A 20,996-nucleotide genomic window follows, 5' to 3' on the forward strand; every position below is an offset into this window, starting at 1 on the left:
CCCTAGTAGGTTATGTCAACTGATCCCTTTAACAAAAGACACTTCGGCAAATCTTCCAAGATTATTAAATAATAATACAAATTATTTTGCTTTATTATAATAAATTAGGAGCTATTTGAAAAGTTTCACTTCTTTCTACAGTGAGATTGTCTCAATACTTTTCTTGTGTTTAATTGTTTTGTCCCCAGTAAGGGACCGATGCATAAATGTAATCTGCTGCTTTTGTATCATTTCTTGTACAATTTAGAGGTACTACCTTTTATAAGAAAGATTTAATGGGAACCCTCTTCCATTCAGTTTCAAAAGATATTAGTGTTTTTATTCTTAATCCTACAGCTGATCCAGTATGCTTCCAGTTGTCAACCCTTCAGAATCTGTAATACCTTGTATCAAGCAAATTTGATAGATATCTCTTCTTCTAATTTGCAGCTGCCTTTTCCCACCAGTTTCTCAATTGATATTAATTTGCTCTAATACATTTTTTCAACCAATAGTGGTCTTGGTGCCCATTTATTTTTTAGAAACTTCTTCCAGTATTGTGCTGGACTGGTATTTGGGTCCCTTTATTTAGCCAATTCATCTCATATCCTTCTACTATAGTATGCTCTGATATCGACAATAGGGTAACTATGTATTTACATTTAGCTCGTTAGCACATTTAAGCATTCCTAAATTTTGGATCTGATTCAATGGTATTTTTTCCTTGTCTGTTTTGATCACACTTCCAACCCACTTACTTCATTTTTTTATTATACTGTCTTTTTACCATTGAATGGTATTTTTTTCCTCGTTTTTTGATTTCAGTCAATTATTATCAATAGTATATAATCTCTGCAAGAAGCTTTACTTTTTCCGTATTCTGTGGAATTATCCAGTATAGCAGTAGAGTGGAGAGGTTAACAAAACCTCATGTTTTCATTGCTCCTGTTATACATAGGCAGGTTCTGCTACTCGTTGAGAGGGTTTATATAAATTAGTAAACAGTCCCAGAATTCTAAACCATATATGCAAATTTGGATTATAACCATGTTATGCAGTAATTTTGTTAAATTTGTCTCATAACCAATTTAAACAAATTTTTGAACAATGAAAAATTTTTATAACAAAATAATTGAGATTTTAAATGATAACAACACTTACTGTTTCTCATTATGTACAATATCCATGTAATCATTGGACCTGGAGTAGAAGCCGTCTTTGGTCAGTGCTCCCCAGAAATTGCTCCAAGCCTTGCCAGGTCTGGTTAACATAGGAGCTACGACAGTACGATTTTGTTCAATAAGAAGTTTTAACGTGAACGGATTGTCGATGTGTGCGATGGAATCTACAGAGAAGTATATCTCACATTTTTTCTTTTGACATATATCCCTGAAAATGAAACTCACATTTAAAGATAAAATTTGCGTATTTTATAACAATTTTTCCTGTTACTGAACGTAATAGCAGTATCCAGGGTGAATAGTACAAATAAACTTGATTGAAAACTGGGCTTGAGAGTTATTGAGAACTAATTTATTGAACTCCACAAATATGTGGATGAATATGACTAAAAAACCAAGGTGGTCTAATATAAAGAGCACTAAGAAAATGTTTAAAGCATGTAAATATTATTGAAAAATAATGAAGGATACTAGTGTTTGAAAAAACTTAGAATTTCAATTTACATTAAACTATTGCTAGTAAACGGATTTTAAGAAATAATGGTTACATCTTAAGACTATATTATGAAATTATGATTGATCCCATCATAATTTCCAAAAAGTTTAATCAATCACTTTATTTGAACGACTGAAATTACAAGCAAATACTCACAGTGATAAATCTCTTGCTGTCCATTCCGGTATACCATCGTCAGGGGTAATTTGTTTGAAAGATACATAATCTTTGCTAAATCTTTCCACAAAGCTTTGAACAATGTTTGTATGGAATTTTATCTGAAAAATAAAACAAACCACTAAAATCATCACAAAAGATATGATGATAAAGGGCTTATATTCTAGTTGGGACCTTTTCATGTTATAACAAAAATAATTTACAAAGTATTTAGGAATAAAAGGATCAATTTCAACATCCTAGAAATAAACATTTTTTATGTGTCAAGAAAATAAGTATACAGAGCTCAGTTAGGATTTAGGAAGAAATTTTAGACGTGAATTTAAAGCAAAATAAAAAAGCACAGTTTTTTTTCTTACATAAATGTTTCTTCTCAAAAAATGAGCAATAACAGAGTTAATAAATGAGATAGTTGTTTAGAACGGGTGTTAGAAGGATAGTTTCCAGAAGTAAAAGGTTCAATTGGGTTTATGATATTTTAAATATATCAGCTTGGTATAAATTTTTTTTTATTTCAAGGTACTGGATCAAAGTATTGAAAAAGGAGGATACTTTAAAATAGTTTAGTTAAATAATTTACCGAATTGTGGATAAAGAGATGCGTCCTATCTTTTGGATAATCCATGGAATACAATTTCTGTAACATTTCTTCCAAAAATGGAGTATTTTGCTCAATAAATACGGAAATAAGAACAGTAGGCCAATCTTTGGTGGAAATAGCTGAGAGATCAATCTGTCCTTTTTTACATAGTTTGCAACCTTCCAACGAATTCCAAACATTAGGAACATAGTTACCAAGATAATTTAGAGTATATTTTGAGTGTCCATTGCCATGTAAAATCAATGGTTCTGTACGAGAAACTAAATTTCTGATATAATATGTTTCTCTCTCATCTTCTTTTTCCTGTTTAGAAGCAATCTCGATTTCAGCTGAAACATAAAAAACGATTTACCAGGGATAAAAATATCTAATGGATGAGGACTGCTGGCACTCGTAAATTTAGAGGAATGAAAGAAGGTATAACTAAACAAAAAGAAAGAAAAGTTTTGGAGAAACTAATTTGATTTTGAATCTAATTATTCTCCTCGCAAATTCAGCTGTTTCCTTTTTATATGTATATCAACCAAAAGCCAAAAAAGTGTGACATCAGGTAGAGAGAAGTTTGCTTCAATACATTTATTCCATTGAAATGACAGTTAAAATTTGATGGTACAATTATACCAAAGATAAAATCAAATCTATTTGAAGAAAGTAGATAAAAAAATCACATACAGCAGTAGTCCTCCATTTGGTAAATAGGTTTCAAGTCGCTGTTCATTGCTTACCTGCTACCCCATTCAAATTTTGGAAAATTTCACTTTTATGATCCAGTTTCATTTGAATATCTTCCCTGAATTTTTTATCTAAATATGCTTTTGTGCAATATAGTTGATCATCATCGTCATCTTGAATATCTTCTCTTGTTAATAACTTGTAGATTTCAGGGGCATATCCAATGAACATTCCAGAGTTTAAAAACCTTTTACCCTCTGTCACCTCTGGATATTGGTCAGCTAAACTGGTATCTGGCCAACAATATGGTTCTGCACCAAAAAGAACTTTTGCACCTAATAAAGATGGACAAATCATTCTAAAAATAATGTAATTCAAATGTTATATATATATACCAGTTTTCTTGAATCTCCTAATAATATCATCTACTTTTCCTAAAAATATCACATCATAGGAGTCTGTGAAGAGTACCACTTTGTTACTATTTTTATGTTCCTCCAAGGCATTTTTGAGTAGATTAAATTTAAATCCACCCCCAGGATGTGTTCTAATATTTCCACCTTTCCATTCATGGCCCAGACCCAATATTTTCGGTTGTATGTTAAATTCATTGGCAGAATTTAAGTATCTATCAAAGCCATTGGTTTCTTCTGTTGCCACTGTATAGACCAGAATATCTGGAAAACGATTACAGATTGAGAAATACTGTCATATCTTTTGTTATGATATATTAAAAAAGTTATGATGAAGGCAGATAAAGAAAATTTACTACATATACACAAGACATGGAAAAAAAAATAAAAAATAGCAACCTAACCATATCAACAAATTTAACTTTTCAGACTAATTTCTGGAAATGGTTATGAATAATTGATAATTTATATCAAAGATTTTTTAAAGTGTGAATAACTAATCAACGCATGGATAAAAAAATTATGAACTGAAAATACTAAAGCTTTGATCACCCTGTAAACGAATACAAAATTGAAGATCAGTAATTGTTCCCACTTAATGAATACATATGATGTGTACAATTTCATAGATGGACTATTCCGATCAATAAATTAAATCTCTTTTCGACTTGTAAAAGAACATTCCAGAACCCGTAGCACAGATCGGATATCCAATTATAAGTATGCCGCACATATGTTTTTAAATGTGTACAATTACATCATTGGGTCGTTAACTTAAAAATAACAATATGATTAGAGAAACAGATCTGTACAGTTTCTATATTAAAATAAGAACATGTTTATTAATTTTTATCACTTTTATACGCACTATCATCATTCCTATCATCATTCGTTCTACATAAAATTGTGAATATTTCGAATTCTGATAACTTGGTGAAACATGATTATATTATCTATGTATTACATAGTTTTAATGCATACGTGACCAAAAGGAGAAAACTAAATTATTGAGTGTAAAAGGAAAAAAAAAACATTGAAATAAAACGTTCTTTTGTTCTCGGTTAAATTTGATACAAAAGTTCGTAACTATAAACAAATGTTTAAGAAAACAGTATACTCACCATTACTTTCTTTAGACCAAACATTTGAAAATACAAATAATAAAGTAAATACAAAACGTAATAATACCATTATGGTACAATTTTGATATGTACAAATCTACTTTAAATAAATAAAAATATTTCAAACTAATGATTGGCACTATAGCACAAACAGCCCAATACCTATTGGTTCATCTCGCTTACCGAATATGTAATCTTTTTCGCTCACTGTCTTTCTTTTGCCAGTATCAAGAACCTAGCGCTGTTGTCATAGCTTATATTTTATATCTGAGAATTTTTGCCGGCATTCTGTAAAAACTAGTTTTTACACTATTTCAGCTTTTATAAAATTTTTTTGAATCTTACGCAGCAATGTATTTTGCTTCTTCAATTCATTCCCTTTACTTTTTGGATCTAGTCTTGTGAAATATTTATTTTTGATGTATCATGGATAATTCACTTTGGTTGATTTTTACAATCTTCTTATATTAGATTCTTAACCATTTTGTTTGCTTAAATTCGCAATATAATTCTCCTCGCAGAGAATTCATAAGATGTTCATTTTCAAATAAAAAGTATTTGAGACGTTCTCAGATAAGATTACGGTATTTTGTGATATATTTTAAAATACGGCAACGTCTAGCATTATTTTGGTAATAAGTGAAAAGTAGGCAATTCCAAATACATATTTGAAATTTTGGTGGAAGAGAATGTTATAAAACTAAAGTAGGCAACAATATATACAATATACATGAGACGATTATATTATAGTTTTTATTAAATGATATACAAATCTATTAGTTGGTTAGATCTACTATGAACAATTAAATACATTTATATAGATGGTTTATCAACAAGTGTACTAAAATGTACGTAAAATCATCCTATACCAACTATTATTTTGATTTCTTTTTTAACATTACTTGAATTCACTAGTTTTTAATTTTTCTGTTCAAATATTGTGCAGCATACTCACCTTTATTTAAATTTGCAAATAAACTTGTATTATTCCCTTCTGCGCATTGTAGTTTATCCGCCTTCGTACATTCTAGTTCTGAAAATATTTTCAAATATTGATGTTATTTCAGCTATAAGAAAAATATACTTAATTTATTAAAACATGACTTAACTTCGAAGTTTTTTTGACAACCTTTTTCCTTAATCTATAATTGAAATTGGAGATATCAAATCTCGTGGTAGATAAGCTATTTTATTTACATTATTGATAAGAATTTGAAATGCTGACACAAAGCATTTATATTTGTTAAATTGTGATATATTCCAGTAATTGGTATAGCATGAAGCCACAGGAGTTGTTTCTTCCTCAGAAAATGTTTATATAAGCATTTTTTAGTTTGCCTTATCTCACCCCAATTCTTTAAGACGTAATAAGATGTTACCACATTTATGTGGAAGTGCAATGGTTAATGCACTTTGAAGATATTTATGAATTGGGAGCCACTTAAATAAATGTGTACCAATGAATTTACACTATACCTGAATGAATATTTGTGGAAGTGAATAATGAAATTAACATAATGCGTGACTCCTGCCTTTATTAGGATTGCATGTATGAAAAGAGTAAAAAAGTTTTTACGAAATCTGTTTTTTCTCACCTGCACCATTAGAAAAATAATTCAACATGCAACAAATCATAACAATGATTCTGTACATGATTCTGGGATGAAATTTGACATGCAACTGATTTACGTTGAGTAAAGTAAAAGTTTTAATCCACCAAAATCGTTCAACCAAAAAATTGTGCAACTCTGCAAGTTCATTCGATACGGAAATTAATCCATAAAATGAAATTTTGTTGAATTTAAACTAATCAACTTAAAACTAGAAACCATCGATACAATTTCTTCGAATTCAAACATAGAGATTTTACTTTCACGATTAAATGAATATTTCTATAATTTTTTTTAAGCAAATATTCAAACTAACTAATCACGTTCAGATTACATTTCCTCATATTTTTATAGAAAGTTTACACTTTCTTTCCTTTTACAGTAATACAGTTATACCGGTATAAAAAGGAAAATATTATGTTCATCTTTCGCAATTTGTACGCCACTGTACTTTTAACGACACTTTAATAAAATACAGTCCTAGCGACACAACTTTTGCATAAAACTTTTTTCAATTTAAGGGCAATAACAAAAGGTGTGTAATTAACGATAAATCACTCTATAGAAATGGACCTACCTACTCTTTCTCCCTTTTTCTGTGAAAACGTAGTAGCAGATTATTTACATTCAGGATGATGATAATATAAATTTGCGATTTTTTGTTACCAACTAACGAATTTTGTTTTTCCTGTCACTTAAAATATATGCATCATTCTGTTAATAATAATAATAATAATAATATTTTTGTGTTCCTTTGTCTACATTTATAGTACATGCTACCTACTTAAGTTTTGAGCTAGACAAATATTCATAATATTGTTTTGTTTTTCGAAATATTCTCCATTAATATCAATACATTTTTGCATGCGTTTGCATCAATTGTCGAAGCGTGAATCGCGTCTTCAGGTGTAGAAAAACGTTGACCTATTGATCTCCTTGAATAAGAAGATATGATTGGGTGCCAAACAGGGTTCAAATTGTACGGCGGATGACCCATCAATTCGAGATGTTTTGAGAGTTCAAAAAAGTTTTTCTTTGTATGAGAGCTCGCTTTGTTGTGGTGGAGAATGATTCGTCTTCAGAAATTGGTTTCTGGCAAACAATACTCGTGTGCCATTCAGAATTGACCGTTCGACGTTGCTCTAATGCAACGTAGCAAACTTTTTAGCCGAAGAACCAAATATGAACATTATAATAATTTGAAAGAAAATTGGTAGACAATTCTGCTTCTTTAGTAAACTTTTATAAAACTAAATTTCATATTCATTAATGGTAACAATGCTTGGATCTCTTTGAAAAGTTTGAGTAAGTCAGGTTTGTATGTTGTTGTTTTTAATTTTAGGGATGATTACAAGTTCTCATCAATTAGACGACTTCTCAGTTTAGTCTTGAAGATGTTCATACTTTCAATGATCAATGATCATGTCTTCCTTTTCCAGGTCATTCAAATCCAATCTTTTCAATTCAACTCAACGACTTTCGAATATTTAAAGTGCCCTATCTCCTTGTTTTATAAATCCACCAATTGAATTTCGAAGCAACCATGTCAATTTCCAAAGGTGTCAAATTTCAATACTGACATAAGCTAGAGTTGCTTTGCTCAGAAATGGTTACCTCATTTTTAAAATGATGTTTATCAAACAATGTTTCCCTGTCAAAATCCTGGGGAAAAATGGATAATTTGTTTTTGAATACTATTACTTTTTCCTTTTAGTTTACGATTAAGATGATATTTAGATGAGACTTAATGTCTACCATGAATTGGATCCTATGTATGATGATCTGTTAGTTCTGGATAGTGAACGCTTTTCTTTAGGACAAATGCTTTAATTAACAGAAAAAAGGTTGCAAAACGTTTTAAACCGTTCCTTCTTGATAACCAACGAACCTTGTTATGAAGCAAAAGATCAGCCTACTCACTATCCATTCCTATCCACTATCCACTTTCCTACTGGAAATGTTTGATACAGTGGTAAACAAGTATCTCGTCAATAATTTTTTCTTTAAAAATAGTAACAAACTCTTTTCTTACACCGGTCATACAAAATTATGTTTTTTCCGTGGATATTTGAGCCAGCGCCACACTTTAAGAGCTGAAGAGCCACATGCGGCTCTGGAGCTGCACTTTGCCGGCCACTGCTCTAATAGAACGGTGGCGACATGTCCAGTTATTTTGAAAAAATAGCTCGTATTGAAAGACCCACACAGTCGATTGTTGTTCATGCATAGATCCATGATTCGATGTCTGTCACAAACTACAAAAACAGTTTTCGAAGCATCGCGTTTGAGTTTTTTTCAATGTATGCGAGTGAACTAATGCCCAAGTATATTTTATATTTCTAATATAACTTTTGGGAAGAGTGAAAAGTCGTATTGGGCTAATTTTGATCAGTAAGGCAGACATAGAAAGACATAAAGCTCAAATCGAAAGCATACAGCGCGTTATCATCATATCATTAAAAAGAAAGCCGTTGGTCCATTTTTCAGGGGTCTCTTTTTACACATTTTCTTCATCCTCAACTGACACATTATATACTTGAAAATTATTTTACAAATTTCTATCGAACTCTATTAAAGGCATAGCTAATCAACGAAAATTTAGTCAACAGTTTATGAAGCAAATGATGATAATTATTTTAATTAACACTTTTAGTTTGTGGGGTTAAGGCTGAAAAGTAGAAGGAAGTATTTTTATTAAAGGCTATGAAATATAATATTGAGCAATGTGTGCATTTAACAAAATATAAGCCTGCGTAATCATTGAAAATAGGAAAAACGGAAAAACGATAACGTATTTTTGTACTTCTTATCAGAATTTCGCTACTTAAATAGCTTTCTGATTATTAATTGTAATTAGGAACACGACGAAATATTATAGTGTTTGTTATGTTTGTATTGTGATTAGTCGATTTCTTTTGAACTGAAAACTATTTATTTCTTAAAAAAAAAAGTGAGTTTTATAGTATTAAGGAAAAGAAAATATCCTACAATATTTTCCAAAATATCGTTCCCTGATTAAGACTATTTTGAGACGTAGAAAAATTAATGTTATAATAGAGGATAATGTGGCAATTTTATAGTACCTTCTATTAAATCAATTTATTAAGTTGAAAAAATTGTATTTTTGGCTTTCGGCTTCAACTTTGAACCATAAATAAAGTTTTTATTAATAATAAGAATGAAAATGCCTTGTCGGGGTGATCCTTTTACAGTCCTCTTGGTCGCCGTCACACTAGACCACGGAGACTCTTTAAAATTGAAGATTCCATCGGACGTCGCTGCCTTGAAAGCAGGGCTTGTTCACAAGGTTGAATCATAGCTGCAGGAACTTTTTATCGTGATTTTCTCCTCTATTCCACAAAACTTGCTGTCTATGTCATCTGTGTCTTAGCTGCAGTCTGATTTCTTCCTTCCTTTTACGTGTCTGCAGTCGTCGGCATCTTCATTGTCTCTAAGTCCCCCACGTCAGGTCGTGATGTAATGCTTCGATCTGTTTTGTTACAATCAGATAATGACATAATATCTAAAAAACTACGTTATTTTAAGACGCTACACTGTATTACATCGACAGCTGCGATTCAAGGTTTCGAAAATAATGGTTGAAATCATTTGCCTAATTTGATGTCTCTTTTAAGAATCAATATTGTATAAATTGGGTCAAAACATGCACTTAAATGGATTCTCCTTAATGTCTATGTACTTATTAGATTACAGTTAAACAGATTAGTAAAACTTACAGTATACCATGAGATTTCTAATCGAATGTAACGGCGTGCTTGTCTTTGTTTCCAGTAAAAATTTGAAAAAATGCCTCCTAAGAACGATCCAGAGATATTAGCTTTGAGAAAGGAGTTGGAGGAACTTTATAAAAAATTACAGGTAAGCCTTTACTTCGAATCTAAACAATTTGTTAAACTGAACTGTTTGTATTACTATGGTTTATATGGAACAAACGCAAAAAATTATTTATTATCTCAAGTCAAATAAGGTACAAGAATGGATTCAAGTTTTGCAAATTGATTCGATTATTCTAATAAATTGTCATCTCCCTACAACTTCTTCTAATAGCTTCACCTTCTTGTTCTATTGCTGCAACTTATATTTTTTGCTATTTTCTAATTTATCTGTGCTTCTGAGAACATTTATTCAATTTATCAATCTAACATAATAATGGTTTTGATTTTCTGAGTATTTATTTTACGCGATGAATCTTTTTAAATTTTTAAACTAGATCTAACACAACAGCACAGCCTGCATATGATAATTTTTAACGTATTTTCCAATATATTCAATGGAACTTTTCTTATTCGCAATAATCAATGGCTTCATAAATAAATAACAAAGGTAATAACTTATTTTCTGCGAATATTTCTCATTATGCTTTGGACAACTTGAACATCTATTTCATGTATTTTTCCAAAAAATCTACACCGTAATTGTTCCGCATTTTAGGCTTCCAGCCTCCAACATGCACTTTGTGAGATAAATTAGTTAGTAAATTAGGGGGTTATCTTGTTTTGGTTGGTAGAACGTTAAGGTCGAAATATTCTGTCGCGATCAGCGGGATTTTGACGTACAAAATCAACTAACTTAGTGAGGTAGTTGTTAATATACCATTCAGGATCTACAACTTTCCCTCTTAAGCTACCATTATACTAGGATGCTAGCATCCGGGATCCCGGACTGCTATTTTATTTCAATTTTTTGCCAGTCGTCAACGAATGAAGAGATGTTGTTGCTGATGTTACTAATTAAGAAAAGAAGGCGTCGTGCAAAAAAAAAAGTTTAGTGTGGACCCCTTTTAGCTGTCCGTCGTGTTCAAAGCCTGTATTTTACATTGTTTGATGAGTTGTGCAATAGTGAAACAAGATTTTTTTAAAGAGCTTCTAGGCTACATCCAAAGAGACATCTCTAAACAAGATACAAGATTCCTCAGACCAATTTCACCCGAAGAGAAACTAGTCATAACCCTGATTAAACTGCGTGCGCGCGCATATGTCAAATAGAGCGGCAATTACTGACTGATTTTTATTTTTTCTATATTTTTGTCGTTCTAAACCTGTTTTTGTTTTGGCGTCTTCACCATTTACATCTTCTCTAAGATATTTGCTATCTATGCTACTATTAATAAGTGCCTATTTTGTTTTACTATTATAAAGTTTCGGATATATTATTTTGCTCTTTTCATAAATTTTCTTGAAAATATATAACCAATTATTAGACATACACTTATTTTATTAGCTTGCGTTTATTATTTATTAAAGGAAGATCAAAAGAAAGTCGAAGATACTTCATTGGAGAAAGCATGCGAGAGCGTAGGTGCGGCCCCCAAAGTAAAGCTCACCACCAAAAAATTAATGAAGGGTCATTTGAATAAAGTTAATTCTATCCATTACAGTGGAGATAGTCGTCATTGCGTTACTGGTTCTCTAGATGGAAAGCTCATCATTTGGGATACTTATACTGGAAATAAGATGCAGATTATACCGCTAAGATCAGCTTGGGTGATGAGCGTTGCTTTTGCACCATCTGGAAATTACGTGGGTGAGTTTAAAGTGTCAATCAAACAAATCGGAATAAGAATATGATGAAGAAAACAGATTGATACAAAATAAATAGAGGAAATGCAGCAGTTTCATAGTTTAGCAGATAAAATCTCTATTTTTTTATAGCTTGTGGTGGAATGGACAATATGTGTACTGTATATGATTTGAACAATAGAGACTCGAATGGTGTTGCAAAAATGGTAAGGGAATTAGCGGGGTACGATGGTTTCCTTAGCTCTTGTCGTTTTTTAGATGACAAATCTATTATTACTGGTTCTGGAGACATGAAAATGTGAGTACCATCAAGTTGTTATTGTAATTATACTGAGATGTTTATTAGTATCTATTCGTGTGACCTTTTTTTACACTCACCATATGCCCACAACGAGGAAAGTAATTCGTAACAATATGACTATACTTTAGAGACAGTAGAGTCAATTTCTCACACTCAATATCTTTCTGGCAGTGAAAATAATAATAAAAATTAAATATTCAATTTTATTCCAAACAGTAATTCAAATGTATATTTGTAGAATTCATTGTTTTATCCCCTACAAGGGGTGTTACTCAACTAGGTCTTGAAATTTTAAATTTTAAACCGGAGATGTTCGTACTCCACCTGTTTAAATTCATCGTCGCTATCAAATCTTTCACATCTTAATTCGGTATTCAGCTTTGCGAAGAAAAAATAGGCAGACGGGGTCAGATCAGGGCTATATGGAGGGTGCTCAATATCTGTGGGGCCACATTCGTGTATAGTGATCTTGCCACATCTTTTTTCAATAATTTTAAACGCAAATTTGTAACTTTTTCTACAAGAAGTCGCGATGGTGAGTATGACTTGGAGTGGGTTTTGAATTTTAATCGATAAAGCCACCTTGAACTAACGAAATATGTCGGTTAGCTTGAATCGCTGCCGGAATATGTTTGTATCGCTAGCTTCCTCCGTTACCACACTGGGTTACATTAAGTAAATATTACGGTGGGGAACCACGCATTCTTTGGGAAAGGATGGAGCAAAAAAATCAATTATCAAGAAATAAATTAGCAACAAATTATGAGTCTGGTCCGAAACATGTTCTCCAAAATGGTTCTTGCAGCTTAATACACGTGAGACAAGCGACTAACGTCTTTATTGGCATAGTCATTGGGGCTTCGAAAACTATGAACTGAGGTTAGGTAGACAATCAATCAGCTATACTATGAGCGAGTTTACTATTGCAACATTGTGTCAATAAAAGACTTGGTCAATTTTTTTGGTAACTCAGGTTAGTGGTAGTGTGATCGATGTTAATTTTTAATAAATAAAACGGTCGAAAGATGAAGTAAATTTATAATAAATGGTGTCGTTATTTCGATATATTTTAGAAATCTGTTACACATCTCTATAATTGGTTCATCGTTTCTAAATGTTTATTATGTTTAATCAAATGATCTGGCAGACGCTGGAAGTGTTCTCGATAAAAAAAATCTGTTTATGAAATAATTCAAAAGTCTATTTGGATTTTACAAAAGTAAAGTGGGTCAATCACCGCAGAAACCAGACAATTAGCTAAATATTTTCGTGAACTTTTCGGTTATTTAATAGATATTTTTTTAGGCAGTGTGAAGTACGAATACCAGATGGAATACCAAGTGGGTGTTGAATAAAACAGATCGTTCTGATACATGCAATCGTAAATTTCGTAATATGTCGACAAAAATTGATTACATACGGTTTTTAGGATATTCGAAACATTAAATTTTCATACATAAAATATAAACTGTTTTTAATTTGAAAATTAAAATATTTTTTTAGTTGATTTATATGAATCTCAGACCATATTCAACTTTCTATCTATTTTGAATGACCTGTAGTACTTATTTTCAATAAAATTCGTCTACGAAATCGATTTTTAATGTAAAAATTTTTGGTCCAATATTTATATCGATTTTAAAAATCACAAAGCACTGAAATATATAATTATGTAGATTGTGTGGTTGATACAACCGCCTATTTGAAAAACTTGTTTTTAGATGTAAGTGGGATTTGGAAACTGGTAAAAAAATATCCGATTTCATTGCTCACAATGGCGACGTAGTCTCTATTAGTTTGTCACCTGACGGCAAGACTTTCGTAACAGGAAGCGTGGATAAAACTTGCAGATTATGGGATATCCGAGAAGATAAACCCAAACAAACTTTCTTCGGACACCAATCCGATGTAAATTCAGTATGCGTGAGTATTTTTTACGCTTTTATTCAGACGAAATTGAAAATGATTTGTATTTGTACTAAGCGGAAACGAATAAGCGTGTTTTGTTTTCAGTACCATCCAAGCGGACATTGTTTCGCAACTGGTTCGGAAGATAAGTCAGCCAGGATGTTTGATATAAGAAGCGACCAGCAGATAGCCCTTTATAAACCACCCACAGAGAACAGTGGATTCACTTCATGCGGTTTATCACTAAGTGGAAGAATTCTTCTTTGTGGCTCTGACGATAATAATATACACCTGTGGGATACCTTGAAGAATCAGCATAACGGTAATAATATCATAATAAACATCATAAAGCCCTATCATAATCTATTGGTTATGCAGCATCAGAAAAACCTCATTTTAAGATGGATCAATATTTCATTTCGATTTTTGTTAATTTTCCAATCATTTTCTTCTTTTTCGCGCTAATGGTATCCATTGAGCTATTCTATTTTATGATTTCCGTTAGATTTCTCTTCATCATAGACCAATTTTGTTATATTTTCCTTTCTAAATTCTTGGTTTTTATTTGCTTTCCTTCACATTCGAACCTGGATGTTGTTGCCTGTGTCGTTTCCATAGCCGCACAAAATCTTCGATCAAAACTGCAGTTAAACAGTTTTATTACGTTTAAATGAAGAATTTTTTTGTCGAATCTACTAGTTCCAAGAAAAAAATTCAGACTAAGAAATGTTTTTAAGCAAACAGGCATACTGAGTAAGATCAGATATTAAAATTTTAAGTTTCTATCTTTTTAAATGGACTAAAAAAGGAATAAAATCAAACTTAATTGGAAGCATTAGAAGTCTATATATAGTACCAACCTAAATAACGTCAGAACACAACATGAAAAACAATAATATTTGGAAAAAACAACGAAGTAAGACTAGGTTGCATATCAAGTCCGCTGCTATGCACGATAATCCTCAATGAAGCTATAAAAGAAATAAAAACGGGCACTGCACAACGTTACACTGACAGAAATATGCTACGCTGTTGACATGGTCATATTTACAGAGGTCGAAGGAACAATCACCAAATTGAGGTATTTCGGGAAGTGTTTTTCCCATCATCAAGGAAACTGCTAATGTCTTTGTATTTCTAATGTGACACCTGATTGAAGATTAGCGTTGTTATAGGACCGGATTGGAATTTTGAAAATTTTCGACGTTTCAGCCCGCACTTTGAAGCATTATCAAAACGGGTAATGATTATTGGTTGATTGGTAACAAGCGGTCCGATTCCGTGGTCCCATGCAGCCTAGTCCATCCCTTTTTTGGTTAATTCCGAGGCTTCAATCTGCCTACTCCTTGGAATCATCCAAAAAAGGGTGATCCGTTACGTGGAGTAGGCAGATTGATACCATGGAATCGGACCACCTTTTACCAATGAACGAACAACCACCCTATCTGCTTCCTCCCTTGATAAAGGCTTCAAAGTAGGAGCCGAAACGTCGTAAATTTTCAAAATCTTTTATTTTACATCTGCTTCATTTGTTTATTCTTCTTTCGAATGTTATATCTCATTATTTTTGTTTTTTCTTTTCAATAACTATGCAACTAAATTTCTAAATTCAGGATTTAATAGTTGTATTACTCTATCAACGAAACTAATAATCACTACTTTTATTATATTCGCAGTATATTTTGTTTGCAGGTACTCTTTCTGGGCATGAAAATAGAGTTACATCGATATCGGTTGCAGATAATGGAATAGCTGTTGCTTCTTGTAGTTGGGACCAAACCGTTCGAGTTTGGGGTTAATTTAAGTTTAAAAAATTTGGAAGAAAGCTGGGTTAGGTTTATTAATACTTTTTATTATACATTTCTAAAATATTGACATATGTTGTACGAAATACTTGGAATAACTAATAAATAAATGTTAATGTGTAATTGTTTCCATCCTATTTTTTCCCTCTCTTAAAAATTTCTTGTCCTTTTATTTATTTTTACTCACCTTATCAATAGTAATAATTTTTTTTATTGTGTATATAGATTTTTAAATCTATATACTAAAGCCATTGTAGAAAATTTTCTAATTTTGGAAAGAATAGTTGAGGATTTTTACGTTACTTTCAACATTTTATTACATCTATGTATTATTTTTTAATTGAAACAGCAACTTGCATAATATCTCGTCCTAAAAATCTATTTTCATAACTTTTTTCATTATTCTAGAAAAACTAAATTTACTTGATCAAAAATATAGTTGTTTGGGGATAGATAAAGAAAATGAAAGTCTTTCATCGATTTTCGATTTTAATACACAAACAACGTAAACAACTTATAAATTATTATCACAAGTAGTATCTTGGTAAATTACAACAAGAAACAAATGCAGTCTTTTTTAAATTGATTTGTTATTATCGATATCGGTTTTGGTAATATGACCCACCTACATTCACAGCTGCACCTTCTTGAATGTTTTCTGGAAGAACAGACAATAAAGCCTAGAATATGAAAAAATGATATGTATCAATTATGAACCAAATGAATCACGCAATTCATTTAGGAAACTTTTTCCAACAAAAAATAGTATTCTGCTAAATGAGCTATTTTCAGAATTAAAATTAAGTAGATAAAATTTAAACCTCACGATTTTCTCCTCATTCCTACTAAAGGATGTAATTTCTTGGAATTTCAAATATTCCTTATGATGAATCTGGTATATTGGCTGACAATATGCTAGGCTATTGCCATTACATCATCGCTGCCACTAAACTTTTTTCTTTTGTGCCCACTTTCCAGTATAAAAGTGAAGTAAATAAATAATAGCAACAAACAAATAATTAACCAAAATAGATTTAACGATCATAAATTTTGTCTGAGTTGAAACAACTCAACTAGCTCATATATTTTTATTTATACTTGAACCAAACAAATGATATGGATATAACATTAACAAGATATTGGATAAATTTTATCTAGCTTCATTATAATTCACAAATTCGATATTCTTATCAAAAACTAAGTATAATGTTCCTATCCCAAAACTCAATTTATTCCACAGTCTAATATAAATAGACATAGAATAATGAAGTAGATGAATATAAGAAAATCACAGAAATGTACATTGAAGTATTGTTAGATACATTTGTAATTACCTTTGACTCTTCATCTTCTGTTCCCATATATCCAACAAACATAGAATGGGTGCTATGTCCCCAAAGCAATACTACATCACCTGTAGTTTTATCTTTATGCAAAACCAGTGCTCCAGCTAACTTAATCCGCACATTTTGCAAATGCTTTGATCGTAAAAATTTATCATTCATAGTCTGATGAAGACACTCTGTTAGATATGTACTACTTTTTAAATCATCAGCAATTTCCTTGGCAAGAAGTGTTTGTACTAAGTGTTCACCACAACCTGTAGTACAAACAGCTACTGAATGTTGTTTGGTTTTTTCAGAACTGTCCGCCCAAGTACCACTAGCATACAAAGCAGCTTGCCCTACTCTACCAGGACGCTTTAAAAGTATACCACCTGTAAAGAAATTTGATGGAACTACTTATAGTATGTTTTATATTTTTTATAAAATACCTGAACTACAAGCAGCTGCTACTTCTCCATATTCATCAACACATACAGCTCCTACTGTATCTAATTGTCTCTGTTGTACTACCCGATCTAACATATTTTTATATCTAGTGAATTGTCTTCTAGCTTTTCTACTTACCAAATCTTCATGATTAACAATTTGCAAGCCGATTTTTTTTGCATATGCTAATCCTCCGTCACCTACAAGCAAAGAAGGTGGTATAAGGCCCAAAGGTAAATCTATTGTTTGTTTAATGCATAAATCATATGCTAAAGCCACGGGGTTTTTCACTCTTTTGATTGAGCCACAGCCTCCAAAGCTGAGAGTTTTACCATCCATTACTGACGCATCGTTTTCCACTATACCATCTAATGTTAAATTAGAACCAAAGCCAGAATTTGTTAAAGGATCATTTTCTAAAACTTAAATATGGATTGTTAGTTAAAATTCTGCATGAAATGATTGAGTCTTACTCATAACTGCTTCTCTTACAGCTTCTAAAGAAGTTCCACCATTGTCCAGCACTTGTATTGCTTTTAAACAAGCTTTATTGGTTAATCTTTTGTATTCTTTAAAAAGATCTGAATTATGAGTACCAGCTCCTAAGATAATTGTTGTAATTGACATTTTAACAATAAATATAGAAACTTACCGCAATGTACGGCTATAATTCCAACCATTTTTATTGAAAAAAATCATCAGCTTCAAATTTTTCCAATTGTTTTTCTAACCTTACTTTCTATGATGTTTAAATACTTTTCAACTTCGTGTATGACAATGATGTTTATGGTATTGCCTATGTTCCAGTTGACGGTTATTATTTTTTACAATTTTAAACATATTTTTACTATAGTACGATTATAAACATTTTTGTGACAGCAGTTATGACTCAATATTCGCTTGGCTGTTTTGTAAAATCAACATTTATGTTCCTTTGAAAATACTGGATTTATGATTTTTGATCTAAAATAAAATTATAACTATAACATTTGATGTAAATTAGTAATTTGTATTTTTAATGTAATTTTTAATTTTCTTGGCAGTGAATATTTCGTTTGATTATTTAGGCTATTAAAAAAATAATTTCACATGATTTTCTAGACAGGACCGGCTTAAGTAGCCAATTGTCAACACTGCTTGAGTTTTAAATGGACTTTACATTAGTAATAAAATAAATGCTATCATAAGACAGTACCGTTTCAGATAGTTTTTCCATCCATATATATGGATCACATATCACATCACGAGATAATAATTTTATATCTATTTACGTTTATAAACAGAAAAAATGTTATTGAAAAAAATGTAATCAATAGTATCTCAGTATTAAATTAAATTAAAAAAATATATGAAATATGGAGTGATAAATATAGTGGAACATTTTTTGATTGATATAAAAAACCGTGTCTCCTCGTTATGTTTATGCATAAAAATCATAGAGATATTACAAATAGAGGCAACGTCTCGTTCTAGTATAGGCACAGAAGAAAAAAGAAAAATCTCTGACCCTCTGTCTCTATGTAATATCTTTATGTTAAATAAAACTAATTTTCTCTAAACTGTACCCTTATCATATCACTATATTTTTGATTAAACTATTTTTAATGACTTATTACAGTGCAATCTAGTTTATTTAGACCTTAGTGCCATAATCCCATATAAATATAACGCTTCTTTCTACTTCCAAAATCGCTTTCTCATTCTTCAACTTTCCAAATCATAAGATTCAACAAGGTTCAGATGAGAGTTGAACGTAAAAATGATATATTCTGAGAATCTACCAAGATTTTATTTATTTTCTTTTCGTTATTTTCGCCCTCACCAAGAAACTAGTATCCCTTACCGACGTTTATGGGTCTTCTTAATTTGTATAAATAGATCACTCAATAAAACTGTCAACGATAACATTAGCCACTCTGTAATAATAGCGCATAAGTAGCACAATAGGGTACATTTTGGTGTCGCTCTTCAAGGGATGTTCCTTAAGCCACGCCTCTTATTTGCCTCCGGCTCCAAGACCACGTGTTCAATTCTAGAAAAAAACTGATCATGCTGCTAAATTGAGCGATCGGCATCGTTTTTAAAACAAATAAAATTTATTAATAGGAAAATAGGTTTATCGTGTCCAGCAACGTTTGTAAAAATAAAAATGATATCACAGCATGTTCTGAAGTTAATTTGACCGGTTTTACGGTGTTGTCGCATTCACAGAACGCAGTAACCATTAAGGATACGAAAATGACTATTTTAAAATAATTTAAAAGAAATCTTTAGTTATAGACAAACGTTACGAGCAGTTTTTACACCTACATACAGAAACAAGGATTTAATTTGGTTATGATTAGGCAAAATAGTATATTGTATTTATATGGCGCGGCAATACGATACAGAAATGATGAATGAAATGAATATATTCTCGAGATGTGGATGAGAATAAAAAAATTTCCTGTTCTATTTATTCCATGGCAACTTAGCTCAGATTAAATATTTGCAGTTATAAATGGATTTATTCCTATGCCATTCGGTTTTCCATTCCAATACTTTATCAAAAAATATTTTATATATATATATATATATATATATATATATATATATATATATATATATAAATATGTGAAATGTTATTTGATGTGGCAACACCGTTAGCTATGCGCAATAGTTGTATATACAATTATGTGTGATTTTTTATGTCTCGGATACTATCTCGTGAGCCAAATAGTTATTAGTAGTTTCCGTGAGAGTTTCTGTTTGATGCGCGAATTGTTCAACTATATTTCAGAGAGTTCACGCTGAACGAAAACAAAACTGTAGAACATCGCGCGCTAACTTGGCCATGTGTTCGCTTTTGAAAAGTTGACTGTCGTTGCGGCTTGAGACACAACTGCCTAGCCGCTCGTCGTGTTATTTCATCTTTTAGTGCAGCATCTGCTGGAGCAAGTACGATCGGAAAATATTTCAAGTGCGATGACATTGTAAGACTTCGCGAAAGAGAGAACTATTACATTTGTTTCCGAAGATGGGTGGACCAAACACCCCGAAACTTTTCAGTTTATTCACTTTGATGGTGATATGTTTCTTTGTGGGAAATTTATATCAAATTTCTGCTGATTCTAAGGTAAGATTTAGCTAGCGTTAACAGTTTCGCATTTCATGGTAACGCCGGCTAGATATAGAAAAACATTATATTTACTTTCCAAATATTTCTTTCTTGATATGGTATGTACTTATTCATAATTATTTTTTAAGGAAATTTTCGATTGAAAATATACTTTTATGAAGTGAATAGTTTTATTTGTGCAGTTTTTTTCAAATTGTTTTAATATTTTCCAAAATTTCAATATTTTTTTTAAAACGTGAGCTATATAAAATTTATCAAGTGTCGAAAAAGCAGGTCCTAATTTATAAAATGTATGTGAAAAT

The 20,996-nt window shown here is 31.3% G+C and overlaps 4 protein-coding genes across 33 annotated transcripts in view; 2 read left to right on the top strand and 2 right to left on the bottom strand.

The window, feature by feature from the left end:
- The window catches only part of LOC130891224 (procollagen-lysine,2-oxoglutarate 5-dioxygenase), a 14,653-nt gene extending 9,748 nt beyond the window's left edge, over positions 1 to 4,905 (bottom strand). Inside the window, exons 1-6 of the mRNA XM_057795839.1 lie at positions 4,641 to 4,905; positions 3,502 to 3,783; positions 3,160 to 3,441; positions 2,414 to 2,763; positions 1,813 to 1,934; positions 1,141 to 1,368 (exon numbers count right to left, since the gene is read on the bottom strand). Of these exons, the coding sequence (XP_057651822.1) occupies positions 1,141 to 1,368; positions 1,813 to 1,934; positions 2,414 to 2,763; positions 3,160 to 3,441; positions 3,502 to 3,783; positions 4,641 to 4,710 (1,334 nt within the window). The 5' untranslated portion in view covers positions 4,711 to 4,905. The remainder of the gene's footprint in view (positions 1 to 1,140; positions 1,369 to 1,812; positions 1,935 to 2,413; positions 2,764 to 3,159; positions 3,442 to 3,501; positions 3,784 to 4,640) is intronic.
- A 4,157-nt stretch (positions 4,906 to 9,062) lies between these two features.
- LOC130891248 (guanine nucleotide-binding protein subunit beta-2) lies at positions 9,063 to 15,927 on the top strand. 2 transcript variants are annotated; one of them, XM_057795884.1, is made up of 7 exons: positions 9,063 to 9,200; positions 10,043 to 10,129; positions 11,515 to 11,794; positions 11,923 to 12,088; positions 13,813 to 14,014; positions 14,105 to 14,321; positions 15,692 to 15,927. In XM_057795884.1, exons 2-7 carry the CDS (start codon positions 10,058 to 10,060, stop codon positions 15,796 to 15,798), a joined length of 1,044 nt encoding a protein of 347 aa, XP_057651867.1. In that variant the 5' UTR covers positions 9,063 to 9,200; positions 10,043 to 10,057; the 3' UTR covers positions 15,799 to 15,927. The 2 variants fall into 2 exon arrangements, with proteins under 2 accessions (XP_057651867.1, XP_057651858.1); XM_057795875.1 differs by having other exon boundaries at positions 9,073 to 9,200; positions 14,105 to 15,927.
- A 355-nt stretch (positions 15,928 to 16,282) lies between these two features.
- Positions 16,283 to 20,996, bottom strand: part of LOC130891259 (threonine aspartase 1) — a 93,477-nt gene continuing 88,763 nt past the window's right edge. Inside the window, exons 2-6 of the mRNA XM_057795896.1 lie at positions 18,229 to 18,539; positions 18,050 to 18,178; positions 17,579 to 17,998; positions 17,139 to 17,521; positions 16,283 to 16,484 (exon numbers count right to left, since the gene is read on the bottom strand). Of these exons, the coding sequence (XP_057651879.1) occupies positions 16,398 to 16,484; positions 17,139 to 17,521; positions 17,579 to 17,998; positions 18,050 to 18,178; positions 18,229 to 18,256 (1,047 nt within the window). The 5' untranslated portion in view covers positions 18,257 to 18,539 and the 3' untranslated portion in view covers positions 16,283 to 16,397. The remainder of the gene's footprint in view (positions 16,485 to 17,138; positions 17,522 to 17,578; positions 17,999 to 18,049; positions 18,179 to 18,228; positions 18,540 to 20,996) is intronic.
- The window catches only part of LOC130891028 (basement membrane-specific heparan sulfate proteoglycan core protein-like), a 251,525-nt gene continuing 250,941 nt past the window's right edge, over positions 20,413 to 20,996 (top strand). For all 29 annotated transcript variants that reach the window (XM_057795615.1, XM_057795511.1, XM_057795537.1 and 26 more), the window contains exon 1: positions 20,413 to 20,691. In XM_057795615.1, coding sequence (XP_057651598.1) covers positions 20,593 to 20,691 — 99 coding nt within the window. In that variant the 5' untranslated portion in view covers positions 20,413 to 20,592. The remainder of the gene's footprint in view (positions 20,692 to 20,996) is intronic.

Source organism: Diorhabda carinulata, chromosome 1, assembly GCF_026250575.1.
Source record: "Diorhabda carinulata isolate Delta chromosome 1, icDioCari1.1, whole genome shotgun sequence".
NCBI lineage: Eukaryota > Metazoa > Arthropoda > Insecta > Coleoptera > Chrysomelidae > Diorhabda > Diorhabda carinulata.